The sequence below is a fragment of the Heterodontus francisci genome, chromosome 17, assembly GCF_036365525.1.
Source record: "Heterodontus francisci isolate sHetFra1 chromosome 17, sHetFra1.hap1, whole genome shotgun sequence".
Classification (NCBI taxonomy): domain Eukaryota; kingdom Metazoa; phylum Chordata; class Chondrichthyes; order Heterodontiformes; family Heterodontidae; genus Heterodontus; species Heterodontus francisci.
In genome coordinates this window covers 65723610-65745187 of record NC_090387.1, presented here as the reverse complement: position 1 = coordinate 65745187, position 21578 = coordinate 65723610, and the positions used below count along the sequence as shown (strand labels likewise).

At 42.0% G+C, this 21578-nt stretch overlaps 1 protein-coding gene across 2 annotated transcripts in view; it reads right to left on the bottom strand.

Annotated features, from left to right (window-relative positions):
* The window catches only part of LOC137379210 (tubulin polymerization-promoting protein family member 3-like), a 65936-nt gene extending 44711 nt beyond the window's left edge, over positions 1–21225 (bottom strand). The window contains exons 1-2 of one of the 2 annotated variants that reach the window (XM_068049926.1): positions 21205–21225; positions 15820–15971 (exon numbers count right to left, since the gene is read on the bottom strand). In XM_068049926.1, the coding sequence (XP_067906027.1) occupies positions 15820–15971; positions 21205–21225 (173 nt within the window). Of the gene's footprint in view, positions 1–15819; positions 16011–21204 lie in introns of those variants that run through there. The other variant, XM_068049925.1, reaches the window with a different exon arrangement.
* Positions 21226–21578: the final 353 nt, after the last annotated feature.

Here is a 21578-nt window from a genome sequence, read left to right as displayed (position 1 = left end):
TTAAAAAGTGGACAATGCGCTGTCAACAAAATGAAGGAAAAAACACTTGATCCTCAGCATCGCTTGCCGTCATATCCACGTCCGCGTCTACTAAGACTGAAAATCAATTAAGTCCCATCAGTATGGAAGCGCGACAGATAATCATACCAGGATGTAAGCTATACTCAAACACAATAAGACAAGGCCCTTCACAGACTTCTCATCTCTGAATAACCTTCATTGCAATGGAATGTGAACCACCCTCATCTCCTCAGAATGGGACCATCGTCAAGGCCATTATACAGCCCAGCCAGGACTGAAACCTGAAGTTACATGGGTGAAGCCAACCTTGTAAAAATATTCGCCTTAAAAGATAACTGTTTTGAGGAACAAAGGTGGAGTCTTTGCAGGACAGGACTAGAGACAGCAAGGTCAGTAAGGTCTCTCCTCAGCCACGCAGTGCAACAAAAACCATCTTGAATTCCAGCAAGGCTGAGAGAGGGAAAAATCATTTCCAACCAACACAGTTGAACCCTGCTGAGATAACTGGGAGCTAGCAACAACAGAGACAAGAAATGACTTTTCTACTGGTGAGAATTGACCTAAGACATCAGCAGTATCTTCAAAGTGAATGCCAGGAGACCTCAACGGCCCAACAAATACCAGACAACTAGCAAACAGGCCTGCAGCTTTAAAAATACACCTTCCGAGGAGGTTCCCACAGGTTCTTCCTGAAACAACAGACTTTTACAACCTGAATTCTATACACCTCTTACCTTATACTTTTCTATCTATCTTCTCTTGAGGGTGCGTGTGAGAGTGAATGCGTGCGTGAGTGGTGTTGTGTCACTTTTGGACATATTGTTCAATAAATAATTAATCGTCAGTTTTAAACCTACAAGAGAACCTATCACTGTCTGTTTATTTGACAAATAAAACACAAAAGAGTTAAACCCTAATAACAAAAAACATTTGCTGCGGTCAGGCGGGAGTTGAACAGTGGGAACCAGCCAAATTTCACCACGTGGCCGTAACATAGCAAAGCATATGGAATCTTGGGTTTCATAAATAGAAGTATTGAGTACAAAAGCAGGGAAGTTATGCTGAACTGTTGTAAAACTCTGGTTAGGCCTCAACTGGAGTATTGCATCCAGTTCTGGTCACCACATTTTAGGAAGGATGTGAGGGACCTTGAGAGGGTGCAGAGGAGATTTACCAGCATGGTTACAGGGGTGGGGGGTTTTAGCTACAAGGTTAGGTTGGAAAAGTTGGGGTTGTTCTCCTTGGAGCAAAGGAGATTGAGGGGAGATTTGATAGAGGTGTACAAGATTATGACAGGCTTCGATGTTAGACAAGGAAAAACTGTTCCCATTAACTGATGGCATAAGGACTAGGGGACACAGATTTAAGGTTTTGAGCAAGAGATGCAGGGGGAATGTGAGGAAGAACTTTTTTACACAGTGGGTGGTAATGGCCTGGAACTTGCTGCCCACGAGGGTGGTGGAAGCAGAGACAATCAATAATTTCAAAAGGATATTGGATGGGCACATGAAGGAAATAAACTTGCAGGACTATGGGGATCGAGCAGGGGACTGACTGGATTGCTCCACGGATAGCCAGCATGGACTCGATGGGTTGAATGGCCTTCTTCTGTGCTGTGAATGACTCTATGACTCTAAATGCAAATCTTTCAATTCTTTCAATACTACAGGGTTTTCCCATCCACTCTATCTAGAAGTCCATTCCCATTGTTGCTCACTTTCTATGTGAAGAATTTCCAGATGTCAATCCTAAAAGTACCTTTAATTACTTTAAGGTAATTACCCCTTGACAAGCTTAGTATGAAGTATTAAATTAATTAATCTTTTTGATTTGCTATTTTATATACTTTTGTTAATAATCCTCTCAGATGTTTCCTTTTCAAGCTGAAAAACTGATCTCCCCAGTCATTCTTCACAACGCAGACCCCTAATATCATGGATCAACCTCATCGCTATTCTCTATACTACTTCCAACATTCGAATGGCTCCGTTTGTTTGTTGGTGATCAGAACAAGATAATAATTACCCCTGTACCAAAATAGTTAGAAGACTTTTCCTGACACAGTCCTAACTTTTCCAACCTTTCCCCATAACTGAAGTCTCTCATCCCTTGGTAACATCCTGGTAAATCTCTTTATCCTTTCCAAGGTCTTTACATCCCTCCTGAAGTGTGGTGCACAGAATTGTTCACAATACCCCACCTGAGGCCTAACCAGTGACTTATAAAGTTCTAGCATCTCTTTGCATTTATATTCTATTCATCTGTTTACAAACCCAAGCAACCCATATGCTTTTTTCAACAACCTTATCAACTTACCCTGCCACCTTTAAGGATCTGGGCACTAAGATCTCTCTGTTTATCTACATGTTTCAAAATCATGTCATTTATACTATATTGTCTTTCCATATTAGTTCTTCGAAAGTGCATCATGTTACACTTCTCAGCATTGAACTATATCTGCCATGCTTCTGCCAATTTCACCATCCTGTCTATGACATCTGAAGCCTACAACCATCCTCATCATTAGCTACTTCTTTACTAAGTTGTTTATCATCTGCAAACTTTATAATGCTGCTCCCTATGCCCAAGTTAAAGCCATTTACAAAAACTGCAAAGGGTATTGGACCCCAAACTGATTCTTGGGGAACACCACTGCAAACCACCTCCCAGTCTGAAAAACATTCATCTAGCACCACCCTTTGCTTCTTGTCACTGAACCAATTTTGTATCCATGTCACCACTTACCCTTTAATTCCATGGACTTCCACCTTCTTAATAAAATTTCTGTGCAGCACATTGTCAAATGCCTTCTGAAAGTCCACATATACATCTACTGAACCACCTTGATCAACATTATGGTCAGGATTTAATGAGGAGGCAGTAGCCGTGCCCACTGACTGGAAAGTGTGCGAGCCCACTTTTGCTGGCCGTGGAAGCCATGACGTTATTTGGAATGGCATGTTTAGGGGTGTTGATTGTGTATCAATTGTTTAATTATATGCAGGTAGAGGATGTTAACTGGGGTCTTACTTGAGCACTTATAAGGAGACTCTTACTGAGACTGGTGGAGGGTTTGAGTGAGGAGCTACATGTTTATTACCCTTTTGCTCTGTACAATAAATATGAAACAGAGTAAAGATAGGCTCCAGTATTATCCGTCCACAACAAGCTTTCTGGAATTTAACATGGTAGCAGAGGATGGTTGCCTAAAGCTGAAGGTTGGAGATTAGGAATTTTTTTTTACATAGAAAACTAAAATCCCACTGACTATTGTGGAAAAAATGGCAGGAAGCAAGTGTAAATTGTCAGGATATGATTACCCTCCTATGTCCTCTAAGTATGAACCATATGACCAGTGGAAGAATGAAGTGGGTATGTGGATTCGGGTTACATCCCTACCAAAGAGGAAACAAGGTACGGCCTTGGCATTGTCACTTCCTACCAAAATGAAAATCAGAAGTAAAGTGTTTTGTGAACTGGATGCTCTTCTGTTGGGATACTGATGAAGGTTTGGATCTTCTGTCAGAATTCTTGACTGAAATTTACAAGAAAGATAACTTATTGAACACGTATGAGGCATGGTCAGACTTTGAAAGATTTTGGAAAACAGATGTTTATTCAATGGAGGAATATATCATGCACTTTAACAGACTGTATAGGAAATTGAGGAACTTCAATCTGGAGATCCCTGGTTCAGTGCTAGCATTTAGATTGCTAGATTGTGCTAAGGTGTCACATATGGACAGGCTTTTAGTTCTAACTGTGGTTCAGTTCTTGGCAAAAGACCCCCTTTTAGATCAGATGTCTGCTGCCTTAAAGAAATTCCTGAGGAAACAGTCATTTCCTGCAGGCCTGGTAGAACAAACAGAGCATTCTGCAGTGACGCAAAGACTGGAGGACCCAATGTTTACTGGATTTCAAAATGGTCCAGATACTGGATGCAGGCATAAGTACAATGGAATAGTTAAAGACAGGAGGAATGAGGATGAAAGCGCCGTTAGCAGGTCTGACTATTACAGTGGAAGACGGAATTGGAACAGCAATCATAAGCAAATTAATCCCAGGTATGCCCAAGTAAAGACAGGCTCCAGCTTATCCTTCCACAACAAGCTTTCTGGAGCGGGATCTGCTAGCAGGGGCAGCCCATGCTGTTGGGGGGCCTCTCCATGGGGCACAGGGTGCCCAATCAGATGGGTAGCCCTCAGCCTGCAAGGAGGCCATGAAGTTTTACTGGGCAGCTCCCTAGGTGGCGGCGCCCATCCGCCACTGTTAAAATGCCAGTGGTGGTGGGAAGAGGTCATTAATTGGCCACTTAAGGCCATCAGTTGGCCTAAGGGCAGGCAGGGCGCTCACCACCTCTCCCACTGCTGGTAAAATACCAGCAGAGATGGTTAGATAATGGACGCAGCACCACCCCCACCCAACTCCCCGCCATCCTGATTTTACTCCTCCTACCTCCCAGCCTGCTCCCTGGAAGGGTAGGGTGGGGGGGCGGTGCAGAAACTTCTGGCCTATCTGTTACCTCATCAAAGAATTCAATCAAGTTAGTCATACATTATTGCCTTTAATAAACCCATGCTGGATCTCCTTGATTAGCCCATTCCTTCCAAAGTCTTTTGTCCCTGATAATGGTTTCATGTAACTTCCCCACCACTGATGTTAAGCTGACTGGTCTGTAGTTTCCTGTTTATCCCTCTCCCCTTTCTTCAATATTGGTATACTTGTAGCAACCCTTGAGTCCTCCAGCACTACTGCTGCATCCAATAGGTATTAAAAGATTGTGACCAATGTCTCTGCTATTTCAGTTCCGAAGAAGGGTCACTGACCTGAAACGTTAACTCTGCTTCTCTTTTCACAGATGCTGCCAGACCTGCTGAGTGGTTACAGCATTTCTTGTTTTTATTTCAGATTTGCAGCATCCGCAGTATTTTGCTTTTATCTCTGCTATTTCTACCTTTGCCTATTTTAGCAACCTAGAATACATTCAATCTGGACCGGGTGAGTTACCAATTTTCAGTAATGCTAATCTTTCTAGTATGTCTTCTCTACCTATTATTATCCTGCCCATACATTCCCTCTCCTCTTTTAGTGTAACATTCACATCATCTGCTTCCTTTGTGAAGACAGATGCAAAGTAATTTAATACTTTAGCCATGACCTCAGTTTCTACATGAAGATTTCCCTTTGGGTCCTCAGTAGGCCCAACTTTTTCCCTAGCTAACTTCTCACACTTTATGTGTTTATAATATATTTTAGGGTTCAATGTAATGTTTCCTGCTATTTTTTTCTTACAACCTTTCTTTGCCTTCCGTATTAACATTTTCAATTCCCTTCTTTAACTTTCCATAATCTTCCTAGTTATTAACCGAATCTTGCTCCTAGCATTTGTATTAAGCCTCCTTTTCCTGTTTTAATATTTATTTCTTTTGTTAAGCAGAGCATATTTATTTTGGCTGCACCAACCTTTTCCCTTCAAAAGAATATGCGTAGTTTGTACCTGCACCATCTCTTCCCTGAAGCCTTCCATTGTTCTGTTACTGCTTTACTCTACAATTGCCTTTTCCAATCTACCTGTGAATGGTCCCTTCTTAAACCACTGAAATTGGCTTTGCGCCAGTTGAGCATTTTCAATTTCGATATCTTCTGGTCTCTTTCCTTAATTACTTTATACTGAATTAAGTAGTGGTCACTGTAGATGGATCTCCTACTGTAACATATTTATTTACCCTACTTCATTTCCCAGTACCAGATCCAACACTGCTTCCTCCTTGTTGGACTGGAGAAATATTGATTGAGAAAATTCTCCTGTACACATATCAGAAATTCCTCTCCTTCCCTACCCTTAGCACTTGAAATTTTGAAATTTGCTCATCTCTCTCCTTCCCACTGTTTGGAACTCTATTTAAAAACTCCCAACAATGTAACAGTTCCCCCTTTGCTCCTCAACTCAAGCCAAATATTGTCTTTAATCAATACTGCCATGCCCCTTCCTCTTTTTCCTTTGTATCATTTCTGAATACTTGGTTAGCAGGAATATTAAGAACCCATTCTTGCCTTTGTTGCAGCCATGTCTCTGATAATGTGATCACTTCATAACTACACCTAGTAATTTGTGCAGCTCACCAACCTTATTATTTATATTACAGACCTAGAGGTGTGCACAATTTGATACTGCCTTTTGTTTGCTATTGTCCTCAATCTGGTCCCTGTAAGTTTTAGGATATTTCTAATTTTGCTGCTATTTATAGAGTCATAGAGAGATACAGCACTAAAACAGGCCATTCGGCCCACTGAGTCTGTGCCGACCAACAATCACCCATTTACACTAATCCTACATTAATTCCATATTCCCTACCACATGCCCTCCAGGTACCACCTACCTACACTACGGGCAATTTACAATGGCCAATTTACCTATCAACCTGCAAGTCTTTGGCTGTGGGAGGAAACCGGAACACCCGGCAGAAACCCACACAGTCACAGGGAGAACTTGCAAACTCCACACAGGCAGTACCCAGAACCGAACCCGGGTCGCTGGAGCTGTGAAGCTGTGGTGCTAACCACTGCACCACTGTGCCGCCCTGTATTTATAACCCTCTATCCTCTAATTTCACTTTTGCTCCTTTCCGTTAATTTCTGGTTCCTTAGCCCCATTAAATTAGCTTAAACCCTCCCCAACAGTACTTAGATGACCTCTCAGCAATTTGTCATCCAACATTTGTCATCATTTGGCTTCTCAACCAAAAACCCCAGCTAGGCCACCATCAGCCAATGTACCTACTGAGCAGGCACAGAGAGCAGCTTGGCAAGCAATATTGTGTCAGTCAATACTTAAACACTGCATTGCCAATGACCCTCAGTTACCTACATCTTCCCCGCTTGATAACATTCTTTCTCTAACAAATTTCTAAACATTTATTTGTTGCGATTATCTTGTTCAACTCCTTTCTATTTGCATACAGCCTCCTGCCAAACAATAACAGTCATGTATGACTCAATGAGTAAGGGCAACCACACCATTGTTGAGACTGCTCAGCCATTCAGTAAGATCATGGCTGATCTACCTCAACTCAAACATCCTGCACTATTCCCAAATCCCTAGGCTCCCACAGCATCCAAAGATCTATTGATTTCTGTCTTGAATATACTCAACGTCTGAGTTTCCTCAGCTCTCTGGAGTAGAGAATTCCAAAGATTCACAATCTTTCGAGTGAAGAAATTTCTCTTCATCTCAGTCCTAAATGACTGACACCTCATTTTGAGACTGTGACCCACTGTTCTACACTCCCCAGCCAGGAGGAACATCCTGCCAGCATTTACCCTGTCAAGCCCCTTAAAAATTTTGTATGTTTCAATGCGATTACCTCTCATTCTTCTAAACTCTAGGGACTATAGACCTAATCTACTCAATCTCTCCTCACAGGACAATCTCCTCATCCCAGGAACCTGTCTAGTGAACCTTTGTTGCACTCCCTTGAAGTTAAGTATATCCTTCCTTATATAAGGAGACCAAAACTATACACAATACTACAGGTGTGGTTTCACCAAGGCCCTATACAATTGCAGTAAGACTTATTTATTCTTAAACTTAAACCCCTTTATAATAAAGGGGCTAACATACCATTTGCTTTCCTAATTGCTTGCTGCACCTGAATGTTAATTTTCTGTGATTCGTGTACAAGGACGCCCAGGTCCCTCTTAAGACAAAAATTTCTCAGTCTCTCACCATTTAAAAAATATTCTCCTTCTCTATTTTCCTACCGAAGTGGATAACTTCACATTTCTCCACATTATATTCCATCTGCCATGTTCTTGCCCATTCACTTAACCTGTCGACATCCTTTTGCAGCCTCTTTACATCCTCCTCAGCTTACTTTCCCAGTTAACTTTGTATTGTCAGCAAACTTGGATATGGTACACTCAGTCCCCTCATCTAAGCAATTGATATAGATTGTAAATAGCTGAGGCCCAAGCACTGATCCTTGTGGCACCCCATTGGTTACAGCTTGCCAACCTGAAAAGGTCCCGTTTATTCCTACTCTTTGTTTTCTGTCCATTAACCAATCATCAATCCATGTTAATATATTAACCCGACCCCATGACCCCTAATTTTGTGTGATAATCTCTCATGTGGCATGTCATAATGACTATGAATCAAATAGAATTAGAATGGAGAGGTTTAGAAATGGAAATGGGAGTAACAGCAGAGTTAACAATTCATTGAGACCAAAGCAAAAAGGAAGATGGGGTAAACAGGCAGAGCAGTGAAGTATCTACGTTTACCATCAAACCATGGGATTCAATGAAGCGTGTAGGACAGCATGCCAGGAACAGCACCAGGCACACCTAAAAATGAGCTGCCAACTTGGTGAAGGTACATGCATCCTATGCACAGAACTAGTGATCCGACAAGCAACGGATAAGATCAAAGCTCTGCAGTCCTGCCACATCCAGTCATGAATTGTGGTGGACAATTTAACAGTGAGCAAGAGGAGGAGGCTCCATGAACATCCCCATTCTCAAATAAGGTGGAGCCCAGCACATAAGTGCAAAAGTCAAGGCTGAAGCATTTGCAACCATCTTGAGAGAGAAGTGCCAAGTGGATGGTCCAACTCAGCCTCCTCCTGAGGTCCCCAGCATCACAGATGCCAGTCTTCAGCCCATTTGATTCACTTCATGTGATATTAAGAAACAGCTGAGTCCACTGGATACAGCAAAGGTTATGGGTCCGGACAACATTCTGGCTGTAGTGCTGAAGACTTGTGTTCCAGATCAAGCTGCGGCCCTAGCCATGCTGTTCCAGTATAGCTACAATACTGGCATCTACCTGATAATGTGGAAACTTACCCAGGTATGTCATGCCCACTAAAAGCAGGACAAATCCAATCCAGTCAATTACTGCCCCATCAGTCTACCCTCAATCATTAGTAAAGTAATGGAAGGTGTCATTAACAGAGCTATCAAGCAGCACTTACTCTACAGTATAAGGGTCTCAAAGGGTTAACCTTGGGTGAGTGTAAAGAATACCGCCCACCATGATGATGTAAGAGATCATGTGGGAGAGCCTTGATCACAGTTACAGTGTTGCTCTTGAAGGATTCACACAGGTTAGTGTGTAGTGTATATAGTTATTATAAAATAAATATTAACATTTAAATACTACAGTCTAAGAGCCTACTTGGCTAGACTCAATACAGTGGCAGCATACAGAACCAAACATATAATATGGTGAACAGCAGTGGGATGGTGATCAGTGGTCAGATCCTACACCCAGAAGAGAAAATTTAAAGCAACGAGCTGAAAAGAGAAAAAAAAGACTCCGGACCTTAAGACACAGAGAGAAGCTCCACAGAACGGAAGCATAGCTGCCTGCAAATCAATTCCGCTGATTGGTGAGTTATGGTGCCATCGGTTGAGGAATCACAGTAATAAAAAAGCCTTTGATGAGCTTTAAGTTATTTCTGATGGCATCGGGCTAGAGAAAAAAAAGGGGCAAATCCAATCCTTCACTTGGGCTGAAAGCGAGGTTGAAAAGCGGGAAACCCCGAAAAGCACGCGAACTGCCAAAAACTGTGGGAAACCCCGAAACACAGCAGGGAGACTCCATTAATAAAGCCAAGCCTGAAGAAGAAAAACAAATAAACTGCATCTCTCAAAGAAAGGGGAAACCCTAGAACAGTCTATTGAAACAGTAGGGAACACTCAAACAGTTGTGTCAACTCCATTAGGCAAGCTGAATAAACAAATAAAGTGACGTGCTCAAGCAAAGGGAAAAACTCAAAAACAACCTATTAAAGAGAGCCGGGGACACTTGAAAGCACATGCTACACTCCATTAAAGCAAGCTAGCCTGAAAAAACAGAGTTTCTTAAAAGCGAACCCTCTAAAAAAAGTCTATACAATAAAACAGGATCAAAAATTGGGAGTGCTGGAAAGTTTCAAAAGTCACAAGGGACTCAATCAGATGCAAAACTGGGTACTATGGAGAAAAAGATTTCTGAGATATAGAATTGCATCTAAGTTAGACAGCAAGTCTGAAGCAGAGCAAGTGAATACACTTATATTCAATTGGTACTATAGCTGATTACATAATTGCAAGACAAGGTATTAATGTAACATCTGCCAAATTTGACGAAGTTTTAAAATCTTGTGATTCCTATCTCAATTTGCAGAGTAATAAGATTGTAGAAAGAGCAAAATTCAACAAAAGGGTCCAGAAACCGAGCAAAATGGTTGATGCTTTTATCAATGACCTTTACAGACTTGCAGAGGGATGTGGGTATGGAGACCTTAAAGATGAATTGATAAGAAATTGTATTGTTGTGGGTGCTGTGGATGATTCCATATCAGACATTTTACAGTCTAAAGAAGATCTCACCGAGACAAAGTTATTCAGCTGGTGAGGGAAGCTGAGAACAGGAAGATCAACAGACAAATCCTATGAGGTGAAGAAAGATCTTGGTTCAGGAAACCTCCTGCAACTGCTCAGTTCCTTCACCAGTGGGCTGAAAAAGCAACACCAGGAGAAAAGTTACACCTGGCAGTGGGGTGCGGGGAGAAGCGAAAGATGCCAGTAAATGCTGCCAGCGATGTGGCGTCAAAAGTACCCAGAGGCATGAACAACGTTCTGCCAATAGAGCAGAATGCTTTTATTGCAGAAAAATAGGGAATTTCAGTAAAATGTGCCAAAATAAAATCTCAACAATCTGAAACTCTAAAGAGACAGCATTTAAGAATGGAGAGGTTAATGAAGTTAAACAAGCTCCTGCAACAGACCAACCAAAAAAATTTCTTGGTGAGATCAATGATTAAAATCAGGCATTTTGGTCAGCAGACATATATGTCAATGGACATATCACTAATTTGAAACTCGACACTGGATCAAGTGTAATGGTCTTATCAGACAAACAGCATGGCTTTCACTGTCAGCAACCAATGGAAACTCGGTTACATGGCCCAGGAGGGGTTGAACTTGAAGTAAAGCGAAAGTTACAAGCAACACTTCAGTCCAAGGGAAAGCAGATATTAGAAACACTGTACATCCTACGAAATCAGGAGTTCTCACTCTTAAGTTGAAGGGCTTGTATTGACCTTCAACTTATAAAGTAGAAGTTAAACAGCATGAATCCAGAAGTCACTTTCAAGAGGAATTCCCAAAATTGCTCACAGGTCCAGGGAGACTGAAGACTGAATATAGTATTACATTGCGAAAAAACACTAAGCCACTTTGTCTCTTCACACAAGGAAGATTTCACACCCACTAATGAAGTAATTTCAACATCTACTAGAAGACATGACCAGGTTGGGAGTCATTTCTCCTGTTAGTGAGAATGGTGTTCAGGAATGGTTCCAATTCCTAAACCAAATGGGCACCTTTGCATTTGTGTCGACTCAACTCAACTTAATATGGCGGTGGCACAACAAGTCCATCCGATGTCCTCAGTGGACGAAGGTTTGGCAAAGTTATCCAGAAACACTGTCTTCACAAAGCCTGATGTGAATGGTGGCTTTTGGTAAGTTCCATTAGCTAAGAATTCAAGGTTATTGATGACCTGCATTACTCCATTTGGAAGATTTTGTTTTAACCATCTTCCATTTGGTATATCAGCATCAGAAATATTACAGAAAACTATGTCAAATAGTCTACAGGGCCTTGAAAGTGTAATCTGCCACATGGACGACATTATAATTCATGGGGAGTCCAATGAAGAACATAACCAAAGGATTAGGGTGGTTTTGAATTGTCTGCAGGACAAAGGTGTAACACTCAATAAAAAGTGCGAGTTTTCTAAAGCATCCATTCTTTTTTTGGGACTCATTGCCAGCAGTAGCAGCATAATGGCAGACCCACAAAAGATGAAAACCATTAGCGAATTTTCACTTCCTATTTCAACTCATGATCTTTAACGGTTTCTTGGCATGGTCAATCAGTCGGCAAAATTCCTGCCTAACTTAGCCCAAGTTACTGAACCTTTGAGACAACTGCTGAGGAAAGCTCAGGCATGGTGCTGGGATGCACATCAGAAACAAGCATTCCAATGGATCAAGGAGATGCTGATTTTGCCGGATGTTTTACCCCATAATAACTCTTCACTTACAAATACAATCGCAGCTGACACCTCATCCACAGATCCACAGGAATAGGGGCAGTCTTTTTCCAAGAATAGCCTGATGGAAGTCAAAGACCTGTTTATTGCGCTTCACGAGCAGTATCTGACATGGAGATGAGATACGCCATGATAGAGAAGGAAGCTCTCACAGTCACTTGGGCTTGTGAGAAATTTTCAGACAACATTATTGGATTAAATGTTACCATTGAGAGACACCACAAACCCCTAGTTTCCTTACTCGATGAAAAGGAACTCGCTAGATGCCACCACAGATCCAGAGATTCCGGTCAAGGCTCATGAGGTTCACCTATGAAACAGTACATTCAAGGCAAGCAACAAACGACAGCAGATGCCTTGTCACAAGCGACAGTCGACCATCCTACTCAGCAGAATCTTAACTTTATTATTGAAATTGAGTAATAGTCACAGGTCACTGCTTCAATATCAGGCAAGTTCAAATATACTCCAACAAATTTGTCAGGTGCAGAGGCAAGATGAAGAATGCATCTATATCCGCTAAAATTGTGAGTAAGGTTGGCCACAACAGAGTCCCAAAGATAAGAGGATGAAAATCTTCTTCGAACACAGAAGACACTTTACCATAGTGGATGATTTGCTGGTAAATGACGAGAGATTGGTGATTCCAGAGTCACTCAGAGTAGACATCTTGAACAAAATACACCAGGGTCATATAGGCATAACTAAATGTAGAGCATGGGGTCAGGTGGCCAAGAATCTCATAGGATATCGAAGAACTGATTTTGAGTTGTGATGTATATGAAAAGAGAACCTCTAATTTCGAGCCAATTCCCAACTAGAATGTGGGAATGGTTGGTGATGGATTTGTTCTTCTTTGAGGGGAGAGCCTATCTAATTATACTTGATTACGTCTCAAGATCGATCAAAGTTAAACAAATGTACACAACAACAACTGAAGCAGTCTTCAGAGTTTTACAAGAAGTTTCAGCAACACATGATATACCTTGATCAAATAGTATCCGATAACGGACCACAATTTGCAAATGATTACGTCACGCATTTTGCATAGAAATGTGGATATGCTCATCTAACAAGTTCTGCTAAGTATCCACAATCAAATGGAGAAGCTAAGCGAGCAGTCAGAACCATTAAAGCTTTGTTGAAGAAAAATTAGGACTTCCAATTAGCACTTCTGACCTACAGAGCTATTCCATTATTATGCGGATTAGCACCATCAGAACTCTTAATAGGAAGAAAACTTTGAACACAACTTCCAATTCTACCCAAGAAATTACTTCCAGTGTTACAAAGGAGGGATTATCAGAGAGTACAAGACAAAGAAAGTCCAATCAAAAGAAACTAATCCATAACTATTATAGGAGATACCGTACCAGAAACCTACCAAAATTGTCAGAAGGACAAAAGGTATAGGTGCGAGATCAAAACAGAAAAGGAGTAGCTCTCCAGAAAGAGGAGAATCTACAGTGATCTTATCTACTATGAACTCAAGAAGGTACTATATGGAGAAACAGAAGGAATTTTATCCTTTACAGCAAAGATGTCAATTGGTTATACATTTAGACAAATCAGATGTTGAACTGAAAATTCAGAAAACACTGAATACTACAAACCTCAATGAAGGCTGTCCAAGTCAAGATACAAGAGATCAGAGAAAGACTGCCCATCTTCCACCTCTGATGATAACAAAATCAGGGGGAGTTGTGAAGCCTCCTGACAGATTGAATATTTGAAGTCAGGGACTGGGAGGAGATGGAGGTAGTATGTAAATAAAAATGTGAAGGTATGTAAATATATATATTTGGATGAAGTCTTGGGGGAGATGTAGTTTTGGGGTCTGCAAGTGCTAATCTTGAGTGAGTGTAAAGAATACTGCCCACCATGATGATGTAAGAGATCATGTGGGAGAGACTCGAGAACAGATACAGTGTGGATTTTGAAGAAGTCAAACAGGCTAGTGTGAAGTGTATATAGTTGTTATGAAATAAATATTAATGTTTAAATACTACAGTCTAAGAACGTATCTAGCTAGACTCAATACGGTGGCAGCATACAGAATCGAACATATAACATACTCAGCAATAACCAGATCACTGATGCTCAGTTTGGGTTCTGCCAGAACAACATGACTCCAGACCTAATTACAGCCTTGGCCCAAACATGAACAAAAGAGCTGAATTCCAGAGGTGAAGTGAGAGTGACTGCCCTTGACATTGAGGCAGCATTTGATAGAATGTGGCATCAAGGAAGACCAGTAAAACTGAAGTCAATGGGAATCAGGGGGAAAACTCTTCATTGACTGGAGGCATGCCAAGCACAAAGGAAGATGGTTGTGGTTGTTGGAAGCCAATCATCTCAGCATCAGGAAGCAGGAGTTCCTCAGGGCAGTGTCCTAGGTTCAATCATCTTCAGCTGCTACATAAATGACCTTCCCTCTATCATAAGGTCAGAAATGGGGATGTTCACTGATGATTGCACATTCAATTCCATTCTCAGTTCCTCAGTTGCTGAGGCAGTCCATGCTTGCATACAGCAAGACCTGCCTAGATGGGTGCTGCTCCAATAACACTCAATAAGCTCAACACAATCCAGGACAAAGCAGCCCACCACCTCTAACATCCACTCCCTCCACCCCTGTGGGACCATGTCTGCAGTGTGTACCAGCTACAAGATGCACTGTAGCAACTCGCCAAAGCTTATTCGACAGTACCTCGTACACCCACAACCTCTACCACTTAGAAGGACAAACACAGCAGACACATGGGAACATCACCACCTGCAAGTTCCCCTCCAAGTCACATACCATCCTGACTTGGAAATATATCATTATTTTTTCATTATCACTGGATCAAAATCCTGGAACTCCCTTCCTAACAGCACTGTGGGAGTACCTTCACCACAAGGACTCCAGTGACTTAAGAAGGCAGCTCACCACCACCTGCTCAAGGGCAATTAGGGATGGGCAATAAATGCTGGCCTTGCCAGCAATGTCCACATCCCATGGAAGAATAAAAAACAATGGTACAGAACCCCCGCCATTTGAATTGTTACTGCACTCCTTCATCAATATGATCTCTGATCTGTATGAGGATAGATCAGTAATCATTATCTTTCTGATAGCCTAGCTAAGATTGGGAATTTGCTGTGTGGAAGTTCATGATAATGTAACACCATTTCATGTCTTAGTGCATTGATGTGTCAATGACCTGGCTTACAATGCTTTTTTTTGTGAAGGCATAAATTAGATAGTAATTTTTTAAATTCATTCATGGGATGTGGGCATCGCTGCTAGGCCAGCATTTATTGCCCATCCCTAATTTACCTTGAACTAAGTGGCTTGCTGGGCCATTTCAGAGGCCATTTGCTGTGGGTATGGAATCATATGTAGGCCAGAGCAGGTAAGGGCAGCAGATTTCCTTCCCTAAAGGACATTAGTGAACCAGATGGGTTCTTAAAACAATCAACAATGGTTTCCTGGTCACCATTTGATTAGCTTTTTAATTCCAGATATATTAATTGAATTCAAATTTCACCATCTGCCATGGTGGGATTCAAACTCGTGTCCCCACAGCATAAGCCTAGGCCTCTGGATTACTAGTCCCGTGACATTACAACTATGCCACTGCCTCCACCCAACTGTTACTCACTACAGACACGCAGTTTTATTGTGTGAAACACTGTCTGGTACCTACTTTACTTTTGAAAAGAGAATGTCCACGTCTGTTGAGGTGACTGTTTTGCCATCGATGACTTTGCAATCTTTGCAGACTTTGGACCAGTTTTTCCCTGTCATTTCATTGCCACTTGAGCTGGTATCCCCATGCATTGCAAACCTTTTAAATGACTCATGCAGAGCTCCCATATTACTTGAAGTTCCTGCCATTTTTGAGGTCCACAATTTGCTCAAGTTGTCCTGTGTACAATAGGAAGAGAGGGTTTAACGTTTAGGCAATGAGCTCTATTATAAGCTGGGGAAACGGGGTTACATGTAATGATTGAAGATGGTGATAACTATTTACGGCTATTATAGTAACACAGTGTTACTGAGTCAGGAGGTTGTAGGTTCAAGCTCCATTCCAGAGACTTGAGTACATAATCTAGTCTGGAACTTCTGTGCAATACTGACGGAGTGCTGTACTGTCGGAGGTACTCACTTTCAGATGAAACATTAAACCAAGGCCCCGTCTACTCTCTGAGATGGACGCATTCTTTATGGAAGAACTGGGGAGTTCTCCCTTTTGTCTGAGCCAACATTTATCCACAGTATAATTATATATGGACAATACCTAGAACAAATGATCTGGTCATTTATTTCATTCCTGTTATGTGTGGTGTACATCATTTTCATCACAGACTTAATCAAGGCATGGACAGAAGAGCTGAATATCAAAGAAGTGGTGAGTAGCTGATCTTGATATTAAATCACAGTCAACATTCATCTGAGCATGGCACCAAGGAACCCTAGCTAAGGTCAATAGGAAAACCTTCCAATTGCTGGAGTCACAACTGACACATACAAAAGAGCTAGGATATGGCTGCTGGAATTCTTCATGTCTCTGGATCACTAGTACAGGTCTCTGGATTACTAGTTCAGCAAAACCATGCTACCATACCCTTCATACAAAAGTAGGCTTTAAAAAAGTAATGCATTAGAAAAGAAAACTGGCTGCTACATGAATGTGTTTTTTTTTACTTTCAATCCCTTTTATGTTCTGGGGTGTAATGGGAATTCTCAAACACTGTAAAACTAATGGTAAAAGTACCTATAATTTAAAATTTTAATTTTAAATCAGATAAACTTGAATCATTCTTTGTTTTAATTGCTCTGATGTGGCTCACCTAATGTCCTAAAGCGTCTACAGAAAGATGTCTTTTCTCCCTTGATGTTTTAAAGGGCAATATTCATATTACAAATGCTGTTGTGGCCATGGCAACACCTAGTGTGACATCAAAGCGATGTAATAAATAAAAATGTCTACTGTCATCATTGAATTATACCAAATTTGAATACTAAAAACTGATTTGCTAAATGGTATTTCCATAAATGTGATGATGCCATTTTCACACAATAAACTTCCACACTGTATGATTTTGAGATCATCACGATGGAAACAACTAAACAGCTAACCTATAAAAACTATACACAGTTTTTGTCTGTCCGCACTTTTCTGATTGGTTGGTGGGTTGAATTGGTGGGCGGAGCCAGCACTCAGCACACAGCGGAAAGTTTATCGGTGCCATTTTCCACTACGATGGAGGTCAGTTGTGGAAATGCAAATTTTTTTTAGTGTTTAGATTTGGCTCCAAATATGTTCAACATTTTCACACGTACAGTCAGAGGTGAGTTTAGTTCACACTCGGGAATTCAGCCATAAATCTACTTACCTACAATAAACCATATCCGGCAAAAACCAAGCATGGAAATATTTAGATTTCGCTCCAAGCAAGAGATCAGGTATATAGTGGATATGTTCCAGCTTTGCACTGAAAGGTGAATTTGGTACAACTCAAGACTTCAACTGTAAAAGACTAATTTGAGATCCTGTATTTGAGGAGGTTGTTTTATATGTAGATATCACTTTACGAGTCTATGTCACGTGGTTAACAGTTCCCTACATTGCAACAGGCCGGGGGGATCTTTGAGTATGTATCTATCTGGTTTTTAGCTTTATGGTTTTCCCAGTAAACTGTCCCGGAATCCACCTACAATTGGTGTCCTGTGTCATTCTTGATAAGAGACGAACCCCACAAATTGCTGATGAATTGGGATTCAAAATAGACATATAAGGAATTGGACAAAATGCAGGGCACAGCAGGTTCACAGCAACTGGTGCAAATCCATCAGTTTTTGCCACTATTTTCACCAAATTACGATGACAGTGAAGACTGGGATTGTTACATTGAACGGTTCAAGTTGTATCTCATCATGAATGGCTTGAGGGGACCTAGTGCAGACAATAATGCAAACAACCCGCAGGTAGTGATTATTCTTTCGAATTTGATAGGAGCACACTACTATGGAATAGTCTGAGAGTTGGTTTTACCAGGCAACTCAGCAGCAAACTGAATGACGATTTGAAACACCTGAAAAAAATGGCAGTGACAGTGGCAGAGAGATGAAAATTTATTCGTTGAGATCAAGGGCAGGCACAGTCTACCAGCAATTCTGCTGTGCAGTTAAAACACTTATTTCCAAACTGCATTTACGGGGACAAATTGGAGCTTATGGAAAAAGTGAGTGAGGACCCGAGGCTAACGTTTTGAGTGGCAGTGGACCTCATACTTGCATGTGGGGAGAAATGAGCGATGAGAACTGAACCACTGTGGACAGGAGTTGGGCTCGCAGGAAGCATCAGACACCATAGTTAAATCCATGTATGGAAAGCCACGAAGGAATTCAGATCAAGGCAGAGAGCAGTGACAAGCAAAAATCAAGCTTTTGATGTGGAAAGAACCACCACCCTGATGTTTGTTGGTTCAAACCAGCTTTTTGCAGTTGGTACTCAAAAACTGGACACATTGAGAGGAAATGCCGAAGCCCAAGAAAAGATTCACAGACACAACAAAACCACACAATTAATCAGAGGCAAAGATAGAGTAAACAGAGACATAGTACAAATAAAGACATTCACAAATTGAATGAAGGTACATGCGGTAGTGAGCGAAAATGATGATACAGATGCAAATGCCTATATTATGTTGAAGTTGTATGATGATGTAGGTTTTAACAAAGGGGCAATAGGAGCTTCAATAGAGATAGAGTGTGGGGTTGTTACCATGGAAGTTGATACAGGGTCAAATGTAACGATGGTACCTTTGGCCTTCTATGAAACCAACTTAGCTCATTTACCTATGTTGGAGGTGGATAAGTCATTTGTCAGCTTCACAGGGGAAAGTATCAAGCCCACTGGAAAGGTGAAGGTTAGATATGCTAACTTCAAAGGAGAGCTGAGTTTGTATGTTGTAGAGTGTACAAAGTGCATATTACTGGGCAGAGATTGGTTGGAAATAATTCCTTCAAAGTGGGAGTGCCTAGTCAAGTCAGTAGATCAGAAGTCTATGATGAAGGGAGAAGTACATAAGCTTAGTGAGTATGAGTTGGAGAAACATTCAAAGTTGTTTGATGGGAAGTTAGGTAAGCTCTTGCATGTCAAGCCAAAGGTGACTGTGAAAGAGGATGCTCTTCCAGTCAGAAGTAAGCCATAAAAAGTTTCTTATGCAATGAAAAGGCAAGTGGAACAGGAGTTGGATTGTCTGCAAAAATGCGGAGTCCTGACACCAGTCCCACACAGTGGCTTGAATTCTCTTCTCCCGCCGCTGGCGGGCAACATAATGGCAGCCCACAAATGAAAATTTTTGAAGTCCTATCCCCCGCACAATGTATCGCAATAAAAACTATCACCCCTTCCCCCCCATAACAATTAAATGCAATAGTTGCCCACTCCCCTACAAAATACTTGCAACACTTGACCTTCTCCCCCCACAAACTGGTCAAATTGCAGAGGACACCCCTTCCCACCCTCCCCTACACTATTAATGATGAACGGAACCACACTAAAAATCCTAAATAACCCCCTTCCCCATCAGTGGCCTGCTTTCCCTGGACAGAAAAGTGAAGGCGTATGAGTGCCAGCCACTGCTCGGAAGATCCTGGGCAGAAGATAAGTAGCTTAAAATTTTATTCAAATATATTCATTTACTTCATTTAAATATGTAAAGCCAGGTCACGTCACCCAGCTGTGAAGGGACCGCCATGGAGATTCGCCGCCACTGGGCACTGGGAAGATCGGGACCGGCACTCCCGCAGGCCGCTGTCAATACAATCTTCTGGCCCCCTCCCTGCCACAAAACCCGACGTCGGGACCTCAGTACAATCCCAGCCAGTGAATGGAGTTCAGGTATTGTTGTGGTCCCAAAAAAGGATGGTACAGTTTGGCTGTGTGGCAATTAAACGAATACCGTTAACCCGGTATTGAGCCCAGAGGCAGCCCCAAACATAAATGTTGAAGACATACTGTCAAGTTTAAATGAAAGAGTAGCATTTTCCAAGTTAGACCTAGCGCATGCCTACAATCAGTTATAACTATATAAAGAGTCAAAGGAATACTTGGTCCTTTCCACCCATGAAGGTCTGTTCCAACAGAATAGATTGGTATTTGGCTTTACTATTGCACCAGCTATTTGGGAGATTGCAATAGAACTGGTTCTTCAAGGACTACCTGGGGTACAGGTTTACTTGGATCTTCTTCTTCTTCTTCTTCTTTGGCCTCCTTGTCTCGGGAGACAATGGGTAAGCGCCTGGAGGTGGTCAGTGGTTTGTGGAGCAGCGCCTGGAGTGGCTATAAAGGCCAATACTGGAGTGACAGACTCTTCCACAGGTGCTGCAGGTAAAATTGGTTGTTAGGGCTGTTTTGCAGTTGGCTCTCCCCTTGCGCTTCCATCTTTTTTCCTGCCAACTGCTAAGTCTCTTCGACTCGCCACTCTTTAGCCCCGCCTTTATGGCTGCCCGCCAGCTCTGGCGATCGCTGGCAACTGACTCCCACGACCTGTGATCAATGTCACAGGACTTCATGTCATGTTTGCAGACGTCTTTAAAGCGGAGACATGGACAGCCGGTGGGTCTGATACCAGTGGCGAGCTCACTGTACAATGTGTCCTTGGGGATCCTGCCATCTTCCATGCGGCTCACATGGCGAAGCCATCTCAAGCGCCGCTGGCTCAGTAATGTGTATAAGCTGGGGATGTTGGCCGCCTCAAGGACTTCTGTGTTGGAGATGCGGTCCTGCCACCTGATGCTAAGGATTCTCCGGAGGCAGCGAAGATGGAATGAATTGAGAGGTTGCTCTTGGCTGACATACGTTGTCCAGGCCTCGCTGCCGTAGAGCAAGGTGCTGAAGACTTGGATGATATTTTGGTTACAGGTCAGTTGCAAGAGGAGCACATGACAAACCTAATGGAGTGTTAACACGCTTAGAGAAGCAAGGCTTGAAGCTCAAGAAAGAGTAGTCCGAATTTATGCATGACTTGTTAGAGTTCTTGGAACATAGGAACATAGAAGCAGCAGTAGGCCATTCAGCCCGGCGAGCCTCCTTCGCCATTCAATTAGATCATTGCTGATCATCTACCTCAATGCCACTGTCCCGCGCTATCGCCATATCCTTTGATGTCATTAGTATCCAGATAGCCATCCATTTCTGTTTTAAACATGCTCAATGATTGAGCTTCAAGAGCCCTCTGGGGTAAAGAATTCCAAAGATTCACCACCCTCTGAGTAAATAAATTCTTCCTCATTTCAGTCTTAAATGGCTTACTCCTTTATTCTGAAACTACGTCCCCTGGTTCTAGACTCACCAGCCTGGGGAAACATCCTATCTACATCCACTCTGTCATGCCCTGTAAGAATTTTGTAAATTTCAATAAGATCACGTCACATTCTTCGAAACTCTAAGGA